This window comes from Sander lucioperca, chromosome 23 (genome assembly GCF_008315115.2).
Source record: "Sander lucioperca isolate FBNREF2018 chromosome 23, SLUC_FBN_1.2, whole genome shotgun sequence".
Classification (NCBI taxonomy): domain Eukaryota; kingdom Metazoa; phylum Chordata; class Actinopteri; order Perciformes; family Percidae; genus Sander; species Sander lucioperca.
The window spans coordinates 16,477,564-16,496,124 of record NC_050195.1 but is presented as its reverse complement, the minus strand read 5'-3'; the positions used below and the strand labels follow the sequence as shown (position 1 = coordinate 16,496,124).

The window sequence follows — 18,561 nt, the reverse complement described above, 5'->3', positions numbered from 1 at the left end:
TGGTTCTCCTCTATAAACAACATGAAATCAAGGAGAGGGTTAACTTTTCCTGCTACAGATTTCCCACCGTGGTCAGAAAGAACAGAGGAGACCCTTTGTTTCTCTCACTATGACTCTAGAGTCTCTACTCACTCTGAAGATAATCACCATCACTCTCTCACTCGCTCTACCACACACACACACACACACACACACACACACACACACACAGCTATTCTCTCAAGATTTTTACCTTAATATAAACAGCTTTGAAGTAATTTTGATGGTAAACGAACACGTAGTAGGGCGAATCATCCCGATAGCAAAGCAGGGGGGGACGCCACTGGCAAAACCAGCAATGCAGGTTTGAGAGGTGGCGCCCCGCCAAATCTCGCGAGAATCACGACTTGCCTTACGGCACGACGTCACATACATCAACAACATATAAGAAGCAGCCTCTATGAAAGACACTAGCACGCATTTCAGACGTGAATCATGGCAGAATTGACGAAGAAAACGAAGAAAGGGCGGTCGGAAGAGTCAAGGGAAAGAAAACGAGAAACTGATCACGTGAGGGACCGGACAAGAGTCCCACTTGGTCAAGGTTTTCAATCATTGGCGAGAGCTAAAAAGCAGCAAAGGTAACATTAAATACAAGTACTCCACAGCGACTTTTGCTGTTTGACAAAAAATGGAAACTGCATAGTATGCCTGTAAAAAGATCGATGCACACACCAACGCACAAGTTTAAACTTCAGACCACTTACGTAGGCTACAGAGAAAGCTCTGTGTGGAGCCTCCACAGAACCGTAAATCAAGCTTAACATCAAGCTTAACAGGAAACTGAGAGGCAGCACTGTGTGCTGCAAGGCACCCAGTCTGCCAGAGATTCAGAAGAAGACAGTCGAGAAGGAAGGACGTCCGTGAAGCTGTTGTTTTCCATCGCGTGATGGAAAACAACATGGTAATGACCCGCGGCTTGGATACCATCATGAGGAAGGTCATGGATTTGGAAAGAAAAATTGACCAGTTGAACAGTTGAACAATAGAATGAATGTTTAAATTAGAGCAGCCATTCGTGTAGACCAAACAAATTTAATCTTTCGACTCCCTTATCCTGAACGGCCTTGCCAAGGCCGTTTCTTGAAACAAACAGTCACCCTGTTGGGGCTCTGCAAGCGAGACGCTCTTGGTTCCTCCCCCGTCTTCCCCACTGCCTGCTGATTGTCGTATCGGTTCTGGACTGTTCAAGGGTGTCACCACAGCAACGTGCTGTGTTATCGCTATAACATTCTGCGGACTGGGACACTAGTGGGGCTGCCGGGCTGTGCGTTTCTCAGCAGGCCAAACTCCCCCACCCTACCCTATACCCCCAGTCCCATGCCTTCGCCGCTAAATGTGCAACTGTACATTTATGTTATGTTATGTTGTGCTGCAGTGCAAATGTACTGTTTGTGTGCTTACGTGCTGAGGTGTTTTTTCCTGTTCCCACACTGTTCTTATCTTTATGAGGATAGTCTGAGAGTTGCTTTTTTTCCCTCTCCTCTCTTTCATGTCATGCTGTATCTGTCCCTGCGAGAGTTAAGAGAGAGTTTTAAGTGTGCATGCGCGGAAGCTGCATGCTGCCTGTTCCTGCTCTAGCTGTTGTATATGTTGTTGTATACCTGAGTGGTAACAAAAAATAATTTCCCCCTGGGATTATTAAAGTATTTCTGATTCTGATTCTGATTCTGTGTGCACGTCAACATGCATCAGTTGAGTTTTCCCAAGTTCCTTACGTAAAATAAAAAGATCATTACATTTGTAATTGAACTTTGAGAAGATTTCAAAGATTAGGGGTTGAGTTTGAATGGTCAAATTCAAAGCAGCACAGACTCAGGTATCCGGACTTGAACTCTGTATATCGGCCACATTTTTCAACTGGATCCTTCACTTCTCATGACTTCATAGTGTCTCTTCATGACATCCAGAGACACAGAAGACATTGTAGCCTACAACTGTTTTCACAGGCTGAGTGGTCATGTAACCTTAATGTGTAAAATAAATGGAGTGTCCTTTTCAATATACAAAACCAACTCTAACCACAGAAGCAGCATTCGCTTTAGCAAATGCAGCACTCTACTCCTTCCTGGGATGGCATCAAGATAACACACCGAGCAAAAGGGATCAGCGTGACACTGCTGGGTAATCAGAGATGTGGTGTGTGTGTGTGTGTGTGTGTGTGTGTGTGTGTGTGTGTGTGTGTGTGTGTGAACCCACAGCTAAGTCACGTTACTCTAGTAGAGTAAGTTTTATCACCTTGCTAAGGCTCAACGATAAGCAATGCCATAAATGAAAGGTGTTATTGTGACGGTGACGCAGACAGACTAGGTTAACCGAAGCCCCCTGACACTGGTCCAGAGTGGGACACACCGCTGCTTCCTGCTCACGTGAGCCGCTCAGCGGTGCGGACAAGGCGGCTACAAAGCTGAAGCACACCGGGTGGGGAAGGGGGGAGAGCTCCCTACCTTGGACAGCTCCAAGAGTTTGTGCAGCCTCTCTGAAGTCTCAGCCGGCTAAACAACAGCAACACACGGCATCAATTCAGGGGTTCAAACAGCAACAACGTCCGCTGCCTGCAGCTTACACCGACTCCGCTAGCTCCCAGCTATTCTCTTCACACTTTTCCGCATCTTCGCTGCTTTTTAATTACCGGATCCTCCTTGGTGGTGCATGCACGAGGGTTTTGCTCAGACGCATGCGCGGCTCAGGTCAGTCCGTGGTAGGCTAAGGTGAATGCTGCCTTCAAGTCATGAGTGAAGTAAGGTAAAACAGAGAAATTGTACCAGCAATATACTGTAAATACATGAAGTCAAAGTCAACCATTTCAAAAATAAAAACATCAGCAGGCGTGAACTTCAGAGAGCTGCATCAGTGTTATTTGGTACAAATTACAAGCACGGGGACATGGAGTTTGAATAGAAAATAAATAAATAAAAATGATTGTGTAGTTTGTGGCGCTAGATGCAGTCCAAAAATGGCCAATGAGAGCTTGTCTTGTTTGGTTTAGTTAAGTTTGCACAAAAAGAAGATTTAGAAGAAAAAAAACTATTTCAGTGCAGGAGAGGAAGGAAGCCTAAAAGACTTATTACAAGACCTCCCCTAAAACAAATTTAAAAATCAACTAAAATGATATAATTAATCAACAAAATGACACAAGTAATACAACTAACAAACTAACAGGGAAACATATAACACAGATAGAAATAATAGTTCTAAACTATGTATAATAGTAATAGTAGTTTCGCAGATGGGAATGCCCCGCTTCTGTTGATTGGACGAATGCGTCACATGGGTCTGTCTGCTCCCGGATTTCAACCCTGACACTAATGGCGGCTCGTTCGGAACACGAATAGTTCACCGAAACGTGTCTCTGAAAACATTTTAAGCAAGCAATAGGCTATGCAGTTGCGGAATCTGTCTTCATTTCAGATTGACAACAGCCAGTTTCAAATATTTCCGTCAGCTTTTGAGAGGAGGTTCCTCATTTGCATAAAGTTGCCTGGATTCAACTTTATGCAAATGAGGAGCGGGCGGCTCGACACCCCGCTTCTTTAAGATAAGATAAGATGAGATAAGATAAGCCTTTATTTCCTCCTATCGGAGAAATGTGTCTTGGGCAGTCAAGAGAACAAAAGAAAAAAGTCCCTGGTATTCTCGACTGCCCAAGACAAATTTCTCCGATAGGAGGAAAGAAAGGCTTATCTTATCTCATCTTATCTTAAAGAAGCGGGGTGTGGAGTCGCCCGCTCCTCATTTGCATAAAGTTGAATGCTGTGTCTCAATTGTTTTTGGTAGTAACCAACTCGGGTACTCTAGCTCTATAATTCAAGGTGAGTACACAAATGTTGAAATGACATAAAATGCCCGCTTCTAGTAGCTGTGATAAATTAGCCTGAAGCTAACGCTTAACTGTTCGGGAGGATATTAGCCAACTCCTCCCATTGTAGAAAGTGTAAAGGATCCAAACAGTTGTGTGTTTAATGGTCTAATCATTTCAGCTGGACTTGTAGGCCGTTATATTGTTGGCTAGTTTACTTTAGAATAAAACATCAGATTTTATAAACTACATGTGTTTAGTGTGCAGAAATCTTAATGTGTAAAGTAACTAGTAACTAAAGCTGTAACAGATGAATGTAGTGGAGTAAAAAGTACAATATTTCTCTCTGAAATGTAGCAGAGTAGAAGTAGAAAGTGGCATGAAAAGAAAAGACTCAAGTAAAGTACAAGTACCTCAACATTTGGACTGTAGAACAGTACTGGAGTAAATGTACTTAGTTACATACATTCCACCATTGTGGCACAGCCTGATAACCACTGCAGGGCCTGCATCATTTAACATGAATACTGGGCTTTCACTTAACCAAGGTTTACTGTGCATTGATAACTGTTCCTTTCTGACAATAAGTATGTCTTTCAAAGTGGAAGGAAATCTGTAATAATAACAATCTTTAATTCTCTCCCAATGTAACTCATATTTGACATTATCTGTTCATAACAGACATTTGTATTCACTGCTTTAGCTTAAAGACACGTGTATCTGCCCTAAAAACCTTTCATATGCAACAGGATGTCTTTTGTCTTAGAGCAGGGGTCTATTAAGCCAAGGACCCCTTAACTGAGAGAGAAACAGAGCAGGGACCCCCGACTACATATATTGTATAACATTTTGTATAAAAGTTACTCTTTAAACTGGATCTACAATAACATTTGGGTGGTCTAAAGCCTTTATACATACATTTTTAGTGCATAGAATGATAATTGTTGGCACGATTTTATAAATCATGTTTTGATGTTAAAAATGCACGTGGCACAGTAAATCCTTAGGATGAACTTAGGCCAGTAAGCCTATCATTGTGGGGGGTTTTTTGTTTTTTTTTTCAAAAAAAGGCTGATTTATATTTGCTAATAATATGTTAGATTAATGTCAAGGCATTTCAATTTTTGAGAAAACTTAAAAACTTAACAAAAAGTTGGTGGCTGGATGTTGGAGCTTAGAGTGGACCGTGAAGGCAACATTGCCCCTATTTGTGTCGGTTGCAGCAGCAGTAACAAGAGTCCTATTCTCTCACACTCACACACTCACACACACCCACACACAGTGACTGTGCATGTAGTGTCCATTTCCCAGGACAGCAGTCATGGAGCAGTGGGAGGAAACATTGGCAAGCAGCTCATGTGTCAAAGCTGAGGTGTTAAACCTCACACTGCAGCAAAGACTCTGTGATGACAGCTTCTCACACAAACACACACACACACACACACACACACACACACACACACACACACACACATATTGTTAATTAGCACACGTCATATGGTCTTTTGAACACAGATGCTGCTCGTTTTACATTGACATGATGAAATATTAACGAATATCTGTGTGGGACCTGATCAGCATTAGAATTAATTTGGCCCTACATTAGATACACTCTGATCAATCAACACTGTAGAATATATCTATCATACCAGACGTCAGTGTTGACTGTCAGTTGGAAACCATAGGTTTGAATGTGAGTGTACATATTATGTATACCTGGTATATGAATAAAAATATTTACTAGTACTTATGTCAAATTAATATGTTCACAGTTTGACAGTCATATGTCTCATGACTGTGCTGCATGGTTAACGTGTTAGGTTATTATATTACCATTTTATCAACTTACTAAAATTCTGTCACCACATTATCAATATAGAAAGGCATTTACCAACATAGTGAATAAAAACTCCCAAAAAGTATATGTACACCCCCATCCCCGCTGTCAATTACGCCTATGGATAACCATAGCAACTGGTATACGTAGCACCAGCAACAGGCAAACTGACTACAAGTTCTGCAAGGTAGCTCAATATTGGCTCTGTCTCTTGCCCGTACAACTGACAAATTCAAGCATGTTGTTGTGTGTGATCTCCAGCTGACTGCAGAAAAACCACAGATGTTCACAGGAATTCTCCTTTGTTCTACTTGGATCTGTGTGTTTGCACTGTCGAGAGAAACACTGATGCACTATGTTTGGAAATGACAAAAAGTAATTATTCTAGCTCTGCAATTCACTACCAGACAGCAAACTGCAGCATCGCTCTTATGCTGTATGGAGATTTCCATTTCCTTCTTTGATTATAGAGGCAGGTTGAGGTGCTATATAAACATTGTGAAAGTATCAAAATCCTCAGTCCACAGAGAAATGCACACAGCCTGTATTCAGAAACAGTGTCTTTAAATCAGGACTTCTGTACGGTTGTGATGTCACAACTATACTATATGTAGAAAGTGCTGTTATAGTCATTCCCTGGCTGCAATGACGGTGCAGAGACTCAGATGTGGAAGACCCAACCAATCACTGCAGACTGGGCTTTTTTTTTGGAACGGGGGCTTAAAGAGACTGAAATGGACTGTTTGGACAGAGGGAAAATACAGCAGGTACATTCAGACTGACGTGACCAATCAATTTGGGTCCACAATAAATTTTGGCTCACCTAATTTTTGTCGCTTTTTCAACGTTTTGTGGCTTTTTCTGATGTTGTTGTATCTTTTGCCAACACTTTTGGCTCTTTTTAAAAAATGTTTTTGCCAGTTTTTGCTACGTATTTTGGCACATTTTTTTGTGTGATTGGCTAAGTTACTTTTTTGGGGCTTTATTTCAACCAAGCTGTCAGTGAGAAGAACATATGAGACATGCAATAAAATAGTCAAAGATGTTTGACTTTTTTGATGAAATAAAAGCATATCAATGAACTATACATGTCTGGCCCTTGATGTGATTCTTATTTTCCAGTGTGGCCCTCAGTGAAGTTGAGTTGGTGTCACAAGTGTGAACCTGAAAATGAGCAGAATATGGGACCTAAGAAGTATTCAGATCGGGTGATAAAATGATTATATAGGGTATTTCACACTGTTCCTTAAGGTCTCCTAATAGGGTATGTAACATTGGTTGGGCTGAAAATGGCACATGTGCTGTTCTATGCTGCCTAATGCATCCCTGTGGAATGGCTCTATTTCAAACAAGAGCTTTTCTTCCAAATATGGTATGCTCATGAATATTTAGATGATTGGTTGAGCGAAGCACATACACATACAGTGGAGACGAGACAGCAGGTCTCATATTTCAGACACTGCAATGTTATGCATTGTTCTTCTGCTATTTAATTACTAAATTCATCACTTCTGAGACTTTTTTATGTGAGAAATCAACTATGTAGAGGTCAAATATGGGCCATTTTATGAAAATTGATGGCTGATTGCAAATTTTGTCCAGCTGTGTGTCGGAGTTCAGTAGCTCCGCAGGCTAACGTGACTGCGGCCGGTGCTGCCTGGGTTGCTGCTGTCCTTTCACAGACCCCAGGTACACTTTCGGCATAACTATAGTATATTTACACTTTGAATTTCGTCACGGCATTTATATCACAGCTACTCTAAGGTGTTACAAAGTTAACACTTTTGTCCAATTTCAATTTAATGCATTTTTGTGAATTTGAGGGGTCTCTTAGGAGGAGCTGCTAGCTAGCTGTTTCCCATTCAATCCTATGGAAAAAGATCGCGGCTACACTTTCGTCATAACTATAGTATATTCACACTTTGAATTTCGTCACGGCATTTATATCACAGCTACCCTAAGGTGTTACAAAGCTATCACTTTTGTCCGATTTCAATTTAATGCATTTTTGTGAATTTGAGGGGTCTTGTTAGGATTAGCTGCTAGCTCTCATTGATAGAGCTCCATCCAGCTCACCACAGGCTCTATCTATGAGACTCGCGGACAAGAGGCGTTTATTTCCCCAATCGTTTGTTTAAATAACGCAAAACACATATCCATTATAAGATTAACTGGAACCTGTAGTTTTCAAAGCTATAATGCTCCACAAGAGATTGTGGGCGTAACAAGCTCGCTGACCGCGCTCTCACTCACACACACCGGCCATTTAGCAGGAAGAGGGGAGGGAGAGCTGCGAACTGCAGGCCCTGGAGCTCTGTCACAGCATCGGCATTTGGTAGTCCAGTAACCCAGAAACGGTGACTTTGCGCGGGAATGGAGCGCCGCGGGCTGCCAGCCGTGACGGAGCTCCATCTAGCTCACAGCGGGCCGGGGTCTGTGAAGAAGAACAGGCCGGATATCTGAGATCTGCGCGACCTAGAATCACAAGACAAACTGGTCCCAGATCAGTCAGTGGCCTATGTAAATTTTGGGGCGTTACAAAGATAGAAGGTAGAGCCAAATAAGGTAGGAGTTGAGGAGTTGACGTCAACTTTTAGCTTTGTTGAGATTCGCCCGTTTTCAGCAGCAGTTTCAAATTGTGAGATTTGCAGAGGAAAGAGGTGTCAATGGGACTTTGAGGTTCTCTGTATGTCCTTTTTACCCACCGAACTGTCGTAATTCAAATATGACAAGGTAAACTCGGTTTTGCATTCTATCACGCCGTTACATTACATTACATGTCATTTAGCTGACGCTTTTATCCAAAGCGACTTACAATTAAGTGCTTTCAACTGTGAAGGTTCAAACTCCAGACCACAAGTAGTAAGTGCAAATACACAGGCTTTAAATAGGCAAAGTTACAAAGAGACATATGAAAGTGCAGGTTCGAAAGTGCATGTTCAAAAAATTTGATGTGTTTTTAGTCTTCGGCGGAAGATGTGTAGGCTTTCGGCCATCCTGATATCGATGGGGAGCTCGTTCCACCATTTGGGAGCCAGGACAGTGAACAGTCGGGATTTCGTTGAGTGATTAGTTCTCCCTCGCTGTGACGGGGCAGCCAGCAGTTTGGCTGATGCAGAACGAAGTGGGCGGGTTGGGGTATATGGTTTGACCATGTCCTGGATGTAAGCGGGTGCTGATCCGTTTGTGGCCCTGTACGTAAGTACTAGTGTCTTGAAGCGGATGCGGGCCGCAATTGGTAACCAGTGAATAGAGCGGAGGAGAGGTGTAGTGTGAGAGAACTTGGGGAGGTTGAAGACAAGTCGAGCCGCTGCATTCTGAATGAGCTGCAGGCGTCGGATGGCACATGCAGGCAGGCCAATCAGGAGGGAGTTGCAGTAGTCTAGACGTGAGATGACTAGAGCCTGAACCAGAACCTGAGCCGCCTTCTGCGTTAGAAGGGGACGTATCCTTCTGATGTTATGCAGCATGTATCTACACGATCGGGTGGTTGCAGCAATGTTAGCAGTGAAGGAGAGTTGGTCGTCAAGTGTTACACCCAGGTTTCTAGCAGTCTTGGTGGGGAGTACCAGAGTTGTCAATTGTTATAGTCAGTTAGTTGGGTGTCATCTGCGTAGCTGTGATAAGAAAAGCCGTGCGACTGAATGACAGACCCGAGAGAATTGATGTACAGAGAGAAGAGGAGGGACCCAGGACTGATCCCTGAGAAACGCCAGTTTTAAGTGGGCAAGGTTCTGAGCTAGATCCTCTCCAGGTTACCTGGTAGGTTCGGTCTGCCAGGTAAGATGTGAGCAATGAGAGCGCAGAGCCTGAGACACCCAGATTTCGGAGTGTCGAAATGAGGATCTGGTGGTTCACTGTGTCAAAGGCAGCAGAAAGATCCAGAAGGATGATAATGGAAGAGAGAGAGGTTGTTCTAGCGATGTGAAGCTGCTCAGTGACAGCAAGGAGGGCAGTTTCTGTTGAGTGGCCAGCCTTGAAGCCAGACTGGTGGGGATCAAGAAGGTTGTTCTGGTGGAGATAGGTAGAGAGTTGATTATAAATGGCACGCTCAAGAGTTTTAGATAGGAATGGAAGAAGGGAGACGGGTCTATAGTTATTTACATCAGAGGAGTCGAGTGTTGGGTTTTTGAGCAGTGGGGTCACTCTTGCCTCTTCGAGAGCATCGGGGAAACAGCCAGTTGACAAGGAGATGTTAATGAGATGGGTGAGGAAAGGAAGGAGGTCAGGAGCAATGGACTGGAGAAGGTGAGAAGGGATAGGATCCAAGGGGCAAGTGGTTGGGCGGGCAGAGGTAATCAAAGTAAGAATTTGGTTTGGAGATAAGGGGGTGAAAGAGGAAAGAGTACTGGATGTGATGGATGGTAAGGTGATTTCAGGAGGTGTGGTTGAGAATGAAGAGCGTATGTCTTTCTTTTTTACAAAGTAGTTGACAAAGTGGGTTGGTAGGAGGGAGGAGGGAGGAGGTGGACTGGGGGAATCTAGGAGGTTAGAGAAGATGGAAAAAAGTTTTTTGGGGTTCGAGAAAGAGGATTCAATTTTGGTTTGATAAAAAGAGCTTTTGGCTGCAGAAATAGAGGCAGCGAAGGAGGAAAGAAGAGACTGATCGGTAAGCAGATCATCTGGGTGTTTAGATTTCTGCCATTTCCTTTCTGCTGCCCGTATAGTTAATCTTTCAGCACGTACTGAGTCAGATAACCACGGCGCTGGGGAGGATTTGCGAGCCTGTTGTGAAGAGGGCAGAGAGAGTCGAGAGAGGAGGATAGAGTAGAGAGGAGAGTGTCTGTGGCAGCATTGGGAGGCATGAGTAAGAAAGAGTCGGATGGAGGGAGGGTTGATAAAGTACATGCCGCCAGAGAAGAAGGAGAGAGTGAACAAATATTACGGCGGACAGGTATGGTGTCTCTTGAGATATGGTTGTGAGCTTGGGAGAGCGGGAGAGAGTAAGAGATGAAGAAATGGTCTGAGGTATGGAGTGGAGTAACAGTGAGGTTGGATGTAGAGCAGTTTCTGGTGAAGATGAGATCTAGGTGGTTGCCAGCTTTGTGAGTGGGTGGTGAAGGAGAGAGTGAGAGGGCAAAAGAAGAGAGAAGGTGAGAAAAGGGAGCTGACTTCTCTGTCTGGATGTTGAAGTCGCCCAGAAGTACCAGCGGAGGGCCAGTTTCAGGGATGTTTGAAAGAAGGACATCCAGCTCCTCCAAAAACTCTCCCAGAGCACCTGGTGGGCGGTAGATAACAATGATGACTAGTTGTACCGGATGGGTTATGGTGACAGCATGAAGTTCAAAAGATTGTGGAGTGAACTGTGGCAGTGGGTAGAGAGAAAATCTCCACTTGGGGTTAATGAGTAGGCCTGTCCCCCCGCCTCTCCCAGTAGGTCTGGGTGTGTGGGTGAAAGAGTAGGCAGAAGAGAGAGCAGCAGGGGTGGATGTGTTGGTTGGTGTAATCCAGGTCTCAGTGAGGGCAAGGAAGTCAAGGGATTTCAGGCTGGCAAAGCCAGAGATGAACTCAGTCTTGCAAGTGGCAGACTGGCAGTTCCACAGGCCACCTGCAACAAGGTGTTGAATGTGTGTGGAATGGGTGGGATAGGTAAGAGAGGTGGGGTTGCGGAAATGTTGCGAGCTAGTGCGTGGTTTGTAGTATCTCCGAGAGGAAACACGGACAGGAATGGAGAAGCAGCACATTTCCGGATGAAGACACCGAGCAGTTAAGTGAGATAAAGATAAGATAAAGATAAAGTTAAGCCCACTTAGCCTCCCACTTAGCCTCCCACTTAGCCTCCCACTTAGCCTCCTGCGTAGACTCCTTTGTCTTTGTCCTCCGAATCTTCGTCCGATGAGGCTGCCGCTTCACGCAAATGCCAACATTAAATACAAGGAGTTGATTGGTGTTGGCTACAGGTGGGGAGGCCACACCCTGGCTAATCAGTCAAAAGCACCTGAGAGTCGTTAACCTCCACTCCCCATATTCACACTTCACACTAACTAGTTTCACTTTAAGAAAATCCTCTAAATTATGCCTAACAACACAACCAATCCAGCAAAGAACACACAGCAGCAGTAGAAAGTAGAAAAGTACAAGAAGCAGCAAAAACCCAAATAAAGTCTGTACTTAACTTAATATCTAGCAGTCCAGTAGTCAGTTCCTTCAGAAATCAAATGCACTCCGTTAATTGAAGTATTATTAAAAAAAAGACTCTAAAAGTAAAAGTGCTACATTTTAAATGTTACTTTAAAATGTAGTTGGAATATTGTAACTCGTGTTAGGCAAAATGATCAAATAATTGGCAAACACTGAACACTGTGGTCAATAATCTCATTGTTGAACATAGGCGTCACTTACAGGGACCCCCCCTGTAAATGGGTGTTACAACCCCCTCCCAATAAACAAAACAGGCCACCAACCTATCATAATGTCCTTTACATAAATTAAGACAATTGCAACACAAATGTTTACAGTAAAATTCACCAGAGTGCAGAAAATGAAGTGTTTGACGTTGAAAATTTCAATTCTGCTCAGAAGTGGAGATCTCAATATCCCCCTCTTTGTTTAATTTATTTGTTTCACACAACATAAAAAAAAAAAAAAAAAATTACAGTGATCACATTCAAAATACATATGAAGGTGTGGTGGAAACCTGTAATGGCTTATATAAAACCCACAACCAAAGGGGTCGAGCCTTCATAGGGTGGCACTGGCCACCCTTGCCCTAGAACCGCCACTGCTCCCTCCTCAGTGCGCATGCGCTCCCTCTCCCTCTCCTCCCTCCCTCCCTCCGTCCGTGTGGCTCCGTTCTCTACCTGACAGCTCATCGGAAGACATGCACACAACCGATCCCCGGGCTTCCCGCGAGTAGAGCTAAAGGGCCGCTCTAGCGGGTCTGTGTACCGGGAGTCCTGGGCTGGACACTGAGCCGCTTCCCACTCCGCACTGCACGGCACGGCACGGCACGGAGGCATGGCGCGCTCCTGATCCCGGCAGGACGCCCGGAGAGCTCGGCCGTTCTTCCTTCCGTCACATCTTGGATCTCTTTCGATACTGAGAGGCCTGACCATGTCTGCGAGAGAGAAGGGGATCCCGACCAAAGACAGCGTCAGCCTGCTGCCCTGTTTCTATTTTGTAGAGGTGGGTTCACTCTGCATGTCCCCATCCAACAGCACAGCAGAGAGAGGATGTCGTCTGATCCATCACTAAGATCCAAAGAGATGGGCTTCCTATGACGATCAGCTTCATATGACTCGACCGATGCTATATTAATATGTAGGTCACAAAGAATACTGTCGTAAATAAAAGGCAATATCCAACACAGACATGTGCATATGGTGCGCTCTCCTCCACTACAATGATAGTTATATCACATCATTTATCTATTAGCTGTACACTGGAGCCACCTGTACTACAACTGGCATGCACTGCTACGTGCATTTGTTAGGCTACATGTTGCTACTGTAGGCTATTCATCTATCATTATACATGTCACAAAAAACTGATATTAGCTGTACAGGGCTGCTATGGTAATAGCTGGATCAACATATTGCATACATTCACACATATCGAGACAAGGACACTTGTCTCTATATGTGTGAGACACAGTGAAGGAAGAGCACATGGACACACAGATACAGACATTTATTTTATTAACTTTTCCAACAGATTATTACTAGTCCTTGAGATCATACATTCAACCATCATTTACATACTAGTTACAATCCAGTACTGGAAATGGCTGCAGCATCAACACATGATTTCACACACAAACAGGAAGTAAGTAGAATAACAGTATATGGACATTATGTGCAGCACAAGGCACTGCCAAGTGTAATATGAGTGTGTGGTGACAGCCAGGATAGTGCAGCCATGATGGATGTGGATGAGGGACTCCTTAGCGGCAACAGAGTCTTTTATGGGACCAGTCAACCAGACTCCTCTGATGATTTTGTACATTTTTAAATAGCATGTCAGGTTCAAAGGTTCATCGAAAACTAATGGAAATGAGCCGACGATTTCAAACATTTAGGTACATATGGCATGCAGCTTGTGGGCACTGTCACTTGTTCCCCTGCTGTTTATGCACGCTCTAATTCACCACTGGCCTGTGGCTCTCCAATCACACTGGCATCATCATATATTATAGAGCTGCCTCTGATACTGTATGATGGATGCTGTTGGGATGGCTGCACCATTCCCATGGATTCCTCTCGCAGCGCCGACTTAGATAGGGGATTCCCTCGATTTGGTTTTGGTGGTTGGAACCTCCCATTTACATTTCAATGCGCTCTCATTACAATTAATGTGCCTGAAGAAGAAATGTCAGCCTCGAGCTTTTCAAATCGCCACAGCTCCTGTTCACTGAAGGATTTTTTTTAAACTAGGCCAATGCTGAAAGTTAATTCTACTCAGTGAACTACAGCACTTGTGCATATAATTAGGCCCGCTCAGGCTGATTCCCTGAGTGTGTGTGTGTGTGTGTGTGTGTGTGTGTGTGTGTGTGTGTGTGTGTGTGAGTGGGTGGCCCGTTAAGCTCAATCCCATCCTGCTCTCCTGTCAGCCGTGACTGGAACGTCCCACACTAGATGTGGAGAGGAGCTAAGAGCGTGCCAATAACGATCTATCCCCCCTCCCCGGAGAGATTTACAAACGTACCTCTGCAATCAGGTCTCATGGCTCTTCACCTGCCGTATGAATTCTTAATGCTAATAGCTTAAGAGTCAGGATGAAGCAGATCTAACACCACACCATTATGTAATGAGGGGTTAAAAAAAAGACCTCGCGTTGAAGCAAGGGTTTGGGTTTAATTAGCTCTAACAGTCCAACATTGGCTGAATTCAGGCATTTATGTTTGATTGGTTTGGCACTCTTATATTGTTAAGCGCAAAGTTGGTTTTATCAAAGAATCTCTTTAACTAAAGATAGCGCTTTACATGCTGCGCCAGTGTTATGAAACACTACACACTTCCTGTCTCATAAATGGGCGTGGCCTTGTTTGAAAGTGTAGTGAGTGTCATGTTGATAGATGAAATTTTTGTATAATTTATTAATATATATATTTTTTTACTTTAGCTAACATTAGATACACAGCTAACACAGCTGGAAGACATATTTAACTTTTTGAAAATTTGTTTTTATTTGGGGCGTTGGCGAACGTTAGTTGACATTAGCTTTTCTGTGTTGGCAGATCTCGCGAGAGTTTGTTCCTGAAAAATGCCATTTTAGTGTCAGAATGTTCTGGAGATATATGGCTTGTGAAGACTTGCATGATTAATGGCTGTTTCTTCTGGTTGGAAAAACACTCAACCAATAAGCACGATTAAGAATTGAGAGGTCATCTTTACGGCTACTTACTCCACACATTCTCACTCCCATCGTGTAAAATACGGACGCTTGGTCAGGTGCCTTTGGCGTTGTTATTGACGCTGAAAGTCTCCTTTAGCGTCATATCTAAACGCGCTTTATCTAAACACTATTGCCGTCACTTTGGACGCAGTTAGGTTTAGGAAAAGATGGTGGGTGGTGATGGCGCAGTGGATATGACACATGCCTTTGGTGTGAGAGACCTGGGTTCAATTCCCACTGCGATTCATCAACCAGTGTGTCCCTGAGCAAGACACTTAACTCCTAGTTGCTCCAGAGGCGCAACCTCTGATATATATAGCAAATGTAAGTCGCTTTGGATAAAAGCGTCAGCTAAATGACATGTAATGTAATAGTGGGTGGGCTTATAAAAGGTACGTTTATGTGGGACAAGAATGGGACAGTTGGGTTTAGGAAAAGAAGGACTGGACAGTTGGGTTTAGGAAACGTGACACGCGGGACATGAACCCCGGTCTCCGGAGTGAAAGTCTGATTTTGTTTGATAAAAATACCTCACCATTCTTCAGTACCTGGACCTAGGGATAGGAAGAAAGTTAGGCCCAAATACTCCGGTCACTAGTCGTTTGATTTCCTGATATGAAATCCGCATATTCACAAAAGTGCAATGTTGACGGTGTTTCTATTGGAATTCCATTCATCAGGTGGCCATTAGCATTCAGTCTACATGAGAGGTGATGTTGCTGTGTCTCTGCTCGATGTGTTGGCGTGTTCACAATATCAACTTCTTAAAGTGATAGTACATACAAATGTAATACATGCAATTGTAGAAATGGACTAGAGTGCATGCATAACACTGCACAACACTGCTGGCTGCTCTACTTTAGTTTGGACTGAGTGGTGAAGTGCAGCGAGGCTCCACTGTGAAGCCTCGGGCTGCTTTTCCTCCAAAGTGGAACAAATGGAAGCATGAGGAGGGCTGAACAACTGTTATCTAAAAAAATGGGGAAAACAACAGATGAAACCCAAGTATAATGGTAGGGAGGGCCACGGCCATTAGCTGAGATAAAGGACAGAGCGTACGGTGCATCTGAGGAAAAGGCCTGTTTACTCTCGGAGCTCTTGTGCTGATTGTGTCATAACTTGCGGGGGGGGGAGCTGTAGCCTAAAGTACATGTGCGCCAAAGACAATGCACACGGTTACACATCTCCTTTTCATCCATTGCAATAACATCACTCCCTTTTCAGATATAAACACATGATAGCTGCACCCTAAATGACCCGGAAATCTAGCAGGCTACCCAGAACCGAGCTGGTGTTACACCGTAATGCATTCATGTTAACATTACGCTGCTTCTATACAGTACACTCTTCTTCGCCCCCTGTCGATCATGCACGGTCAGACAATGTTCAGCAGTACCGTTTGAAGTCACAGTTTCTGATGAGTCACAGATTTCGGCGTAACACCTGTCAGCCTATTATAAGAAAGTTGAGATCTGGACGCAAACAGAAATGAGAAATTCCAGTCCCCGATGGCCCTTGGAGACACAGCCCAAAAATAGAAAATATTTCAACCTTGCTTACTATTTGCTAGGGCTGAATGATTTTTGAAAATAATCTAATTGCGATTTTTTTCCCAAATATTGCGATTGCGATTCGATTTTTTTTTTTTTTTTAAGCTTTGTCTTCTGTATTATTCAACAAAGACAAACAATAAATCATTTTATAGTATGAACAACACACAATTACACACTAGACAGTTAAAAAAGTAAAAATATAGTATATACACACACACACACACAACAGTGTAATTTTTTACAGTGCACAGAGAGGAGCTGCCTCCAGCCCCTCCCCCTCGTGAAGTTGCGTGCTGCAGTGTGCACTTGTTCAGAGAGGCTATCGTTGCGTTAGCTAGTTGCTGGTGTTCTTGCCGTGGGATTAACTGTACTAATAAAACAGTTGAAACACCGCGGCCACGCTGCTGTGAAAGCTCCCCGAACGTCATTTATCAGAGTCTGGTTGTTACCCCTCTCAGTGGCAGCTCCTCCACTCCATATCTTTATAACGGAGCTAACCGCTAACCGGAGCTAACAGCTAATCAGAGCTAGTTGCCAACCGAGCCTTCAGTTCTGCGTTCCTGTATCCATTAACTGCACGTATGGACTCGAACCAGAATAAAACCCTTCATTTTATTGTTGTTGCTGTAAAAGTTTTAAACTACAACTCAGAGTTGTTTGAATGACAGAAATCAGCTCAAGGTACAGTGTAGCGTTAGCGTGCTAGTTGATGCTTTCTGTGCGGAGTGCAGACTGATTTGCTCTCGCGAGTCGTGACCAAATCGCAGCCTTTGCGATTAGGAAATCGCGTTTTAACATATCGCGATATTATCGCAAATGCAATTAATCGTTCAGCCCTACTATTTGCTATCACATACATTATCGGAAAAAAAAAACAGTGTTTTAACGTGACGTTAGTAGCCTTCTCTGTCTCCGGCGCCCGTGTTTTGATCGTTACATGTAATGTCCATCCAACAATCCTTGCCAAGAAAGTTTGCATAGGCTATTTGATAATACACATAAATCCCCATTTTCTGTCGATGTTCTTCCTGATAAACACATTAAAATAACGTAAAATAACTGATCGCATTTGCACCCACGGCTGCTAGCCAAGTAGCTTATGAATAGCGTCCGGCTTCGCCCTTGCCTTAAAACATGTTTATATACTTTTTCTCATCTGCTGAAAAATAATTAAATAAATTAATGAAATGTGTCCATATCACCAGCCACTAGGGGGTGGTGCAGCACCATCAGCACCCACCCTCCAGAGCCCTTGACCTCGACAAGCCGTAGCTTGACAGACTGCCTCACATCAGAAATGTCAACAATGATGATCTCTGTCACAAATCACGTTGGAGACATTTCGAGCCAAGTGAGAAAAGACAGCAGGTGAGATTTACTGGGCACAGAAGCTGTTGTCCCACTATGACCCACTGCACAGGATACATGTCATTATCATTCCCCAAAGCTCCATGTCCTTTGGATCAGTCCATTGTAATCTTTAGGTGGATGACAGGTTATCAAAACTCTGGCCAGTAAAATAGCTTCTTTTCAAGATGACTCTATGTTTGTAGTTTGGCAGTGTGTTGCTGCTGTGGTTCACACCTCAGGAACCAAGTGTGCCAACAGCCCCAGGCCTGTCACACGCTAACAAATCTTTTTTTATCTCACCTCACTCCTTTTTTTATTAGCAAAGAGCAATGGAAAACATAAAGGACGCAGCTTCTTATATTGAGCTAGTTAGAATGACGAAACATCAGCAGCGGCAAACCAGCTCTAGCTTCTTAACATACATACTGTAAAGATTTGAAAATGACATGAAAATGATGACTCTTCTCTAGTTCATTGTACTGTTCATGTACTGTAAGAGGATCGACAGAGTGGTGACTCTTCCTCGAGTGTGATCAGCGGATCACACCATTTAACAATTTCTCCGATAAACTGTTGTTACTATCTTAGTCTACTGTATATTCTCGGCGTTCCACTTCCGGGATTGCTTCGGCAGGAAATTCCGCCGGATG

The 18,561-nt window shown here is 43.7% G+C and overlaps 2 protein-coding genes across 5 annotated transcripts in view; one reads left to right on the top strand and one right to left on the bottom strand.

Annotated features, from left to right (window-relative positions):
- The window catches only part of plppr5b (phospholipid phosphatase related 5b), a 153,055-nt gene extending 150,302 nt beyond the window's left edge, over nt 1-2,753 (bottom strand). For 3 of the 4 annotated variants that reach the window (XM_031300149.2, XM_035998235.1, XM_031300150.2), the window contains exon 1: nt 2,487-2,750. The gene's annotated coding sequence lies outside the window, so the exon portion shown is untranslated. Of the gene's footprint in view, nt 1-2,486 lie in introns of all 4 variants that reach the window. The other variant, XM_031300152.2, reaches the window with a different exon arrangement.
- Nucleotides 2,754-12,462: 9,709 nt separating this feature from the next.
- LOC116050108 (phospholipid phosphatase-related protein type 4) overlaps nt 12,463-18,561 on the top strand; it is a 43,700-nt gene continuing 37,601 nt past the window's right edge. The window contains exon 1 of the mRNA XM_031300140.2: nt 12,463-12,800. Coding sequence (XP_031156000.1) covers nt 12,729-12,800 — 72 coding nt within the window. The 5' untranslated portion in view covers nt 12,463-12,728. The remainder of the gene's footprint in view (nt 12,801-18,561) is intronic.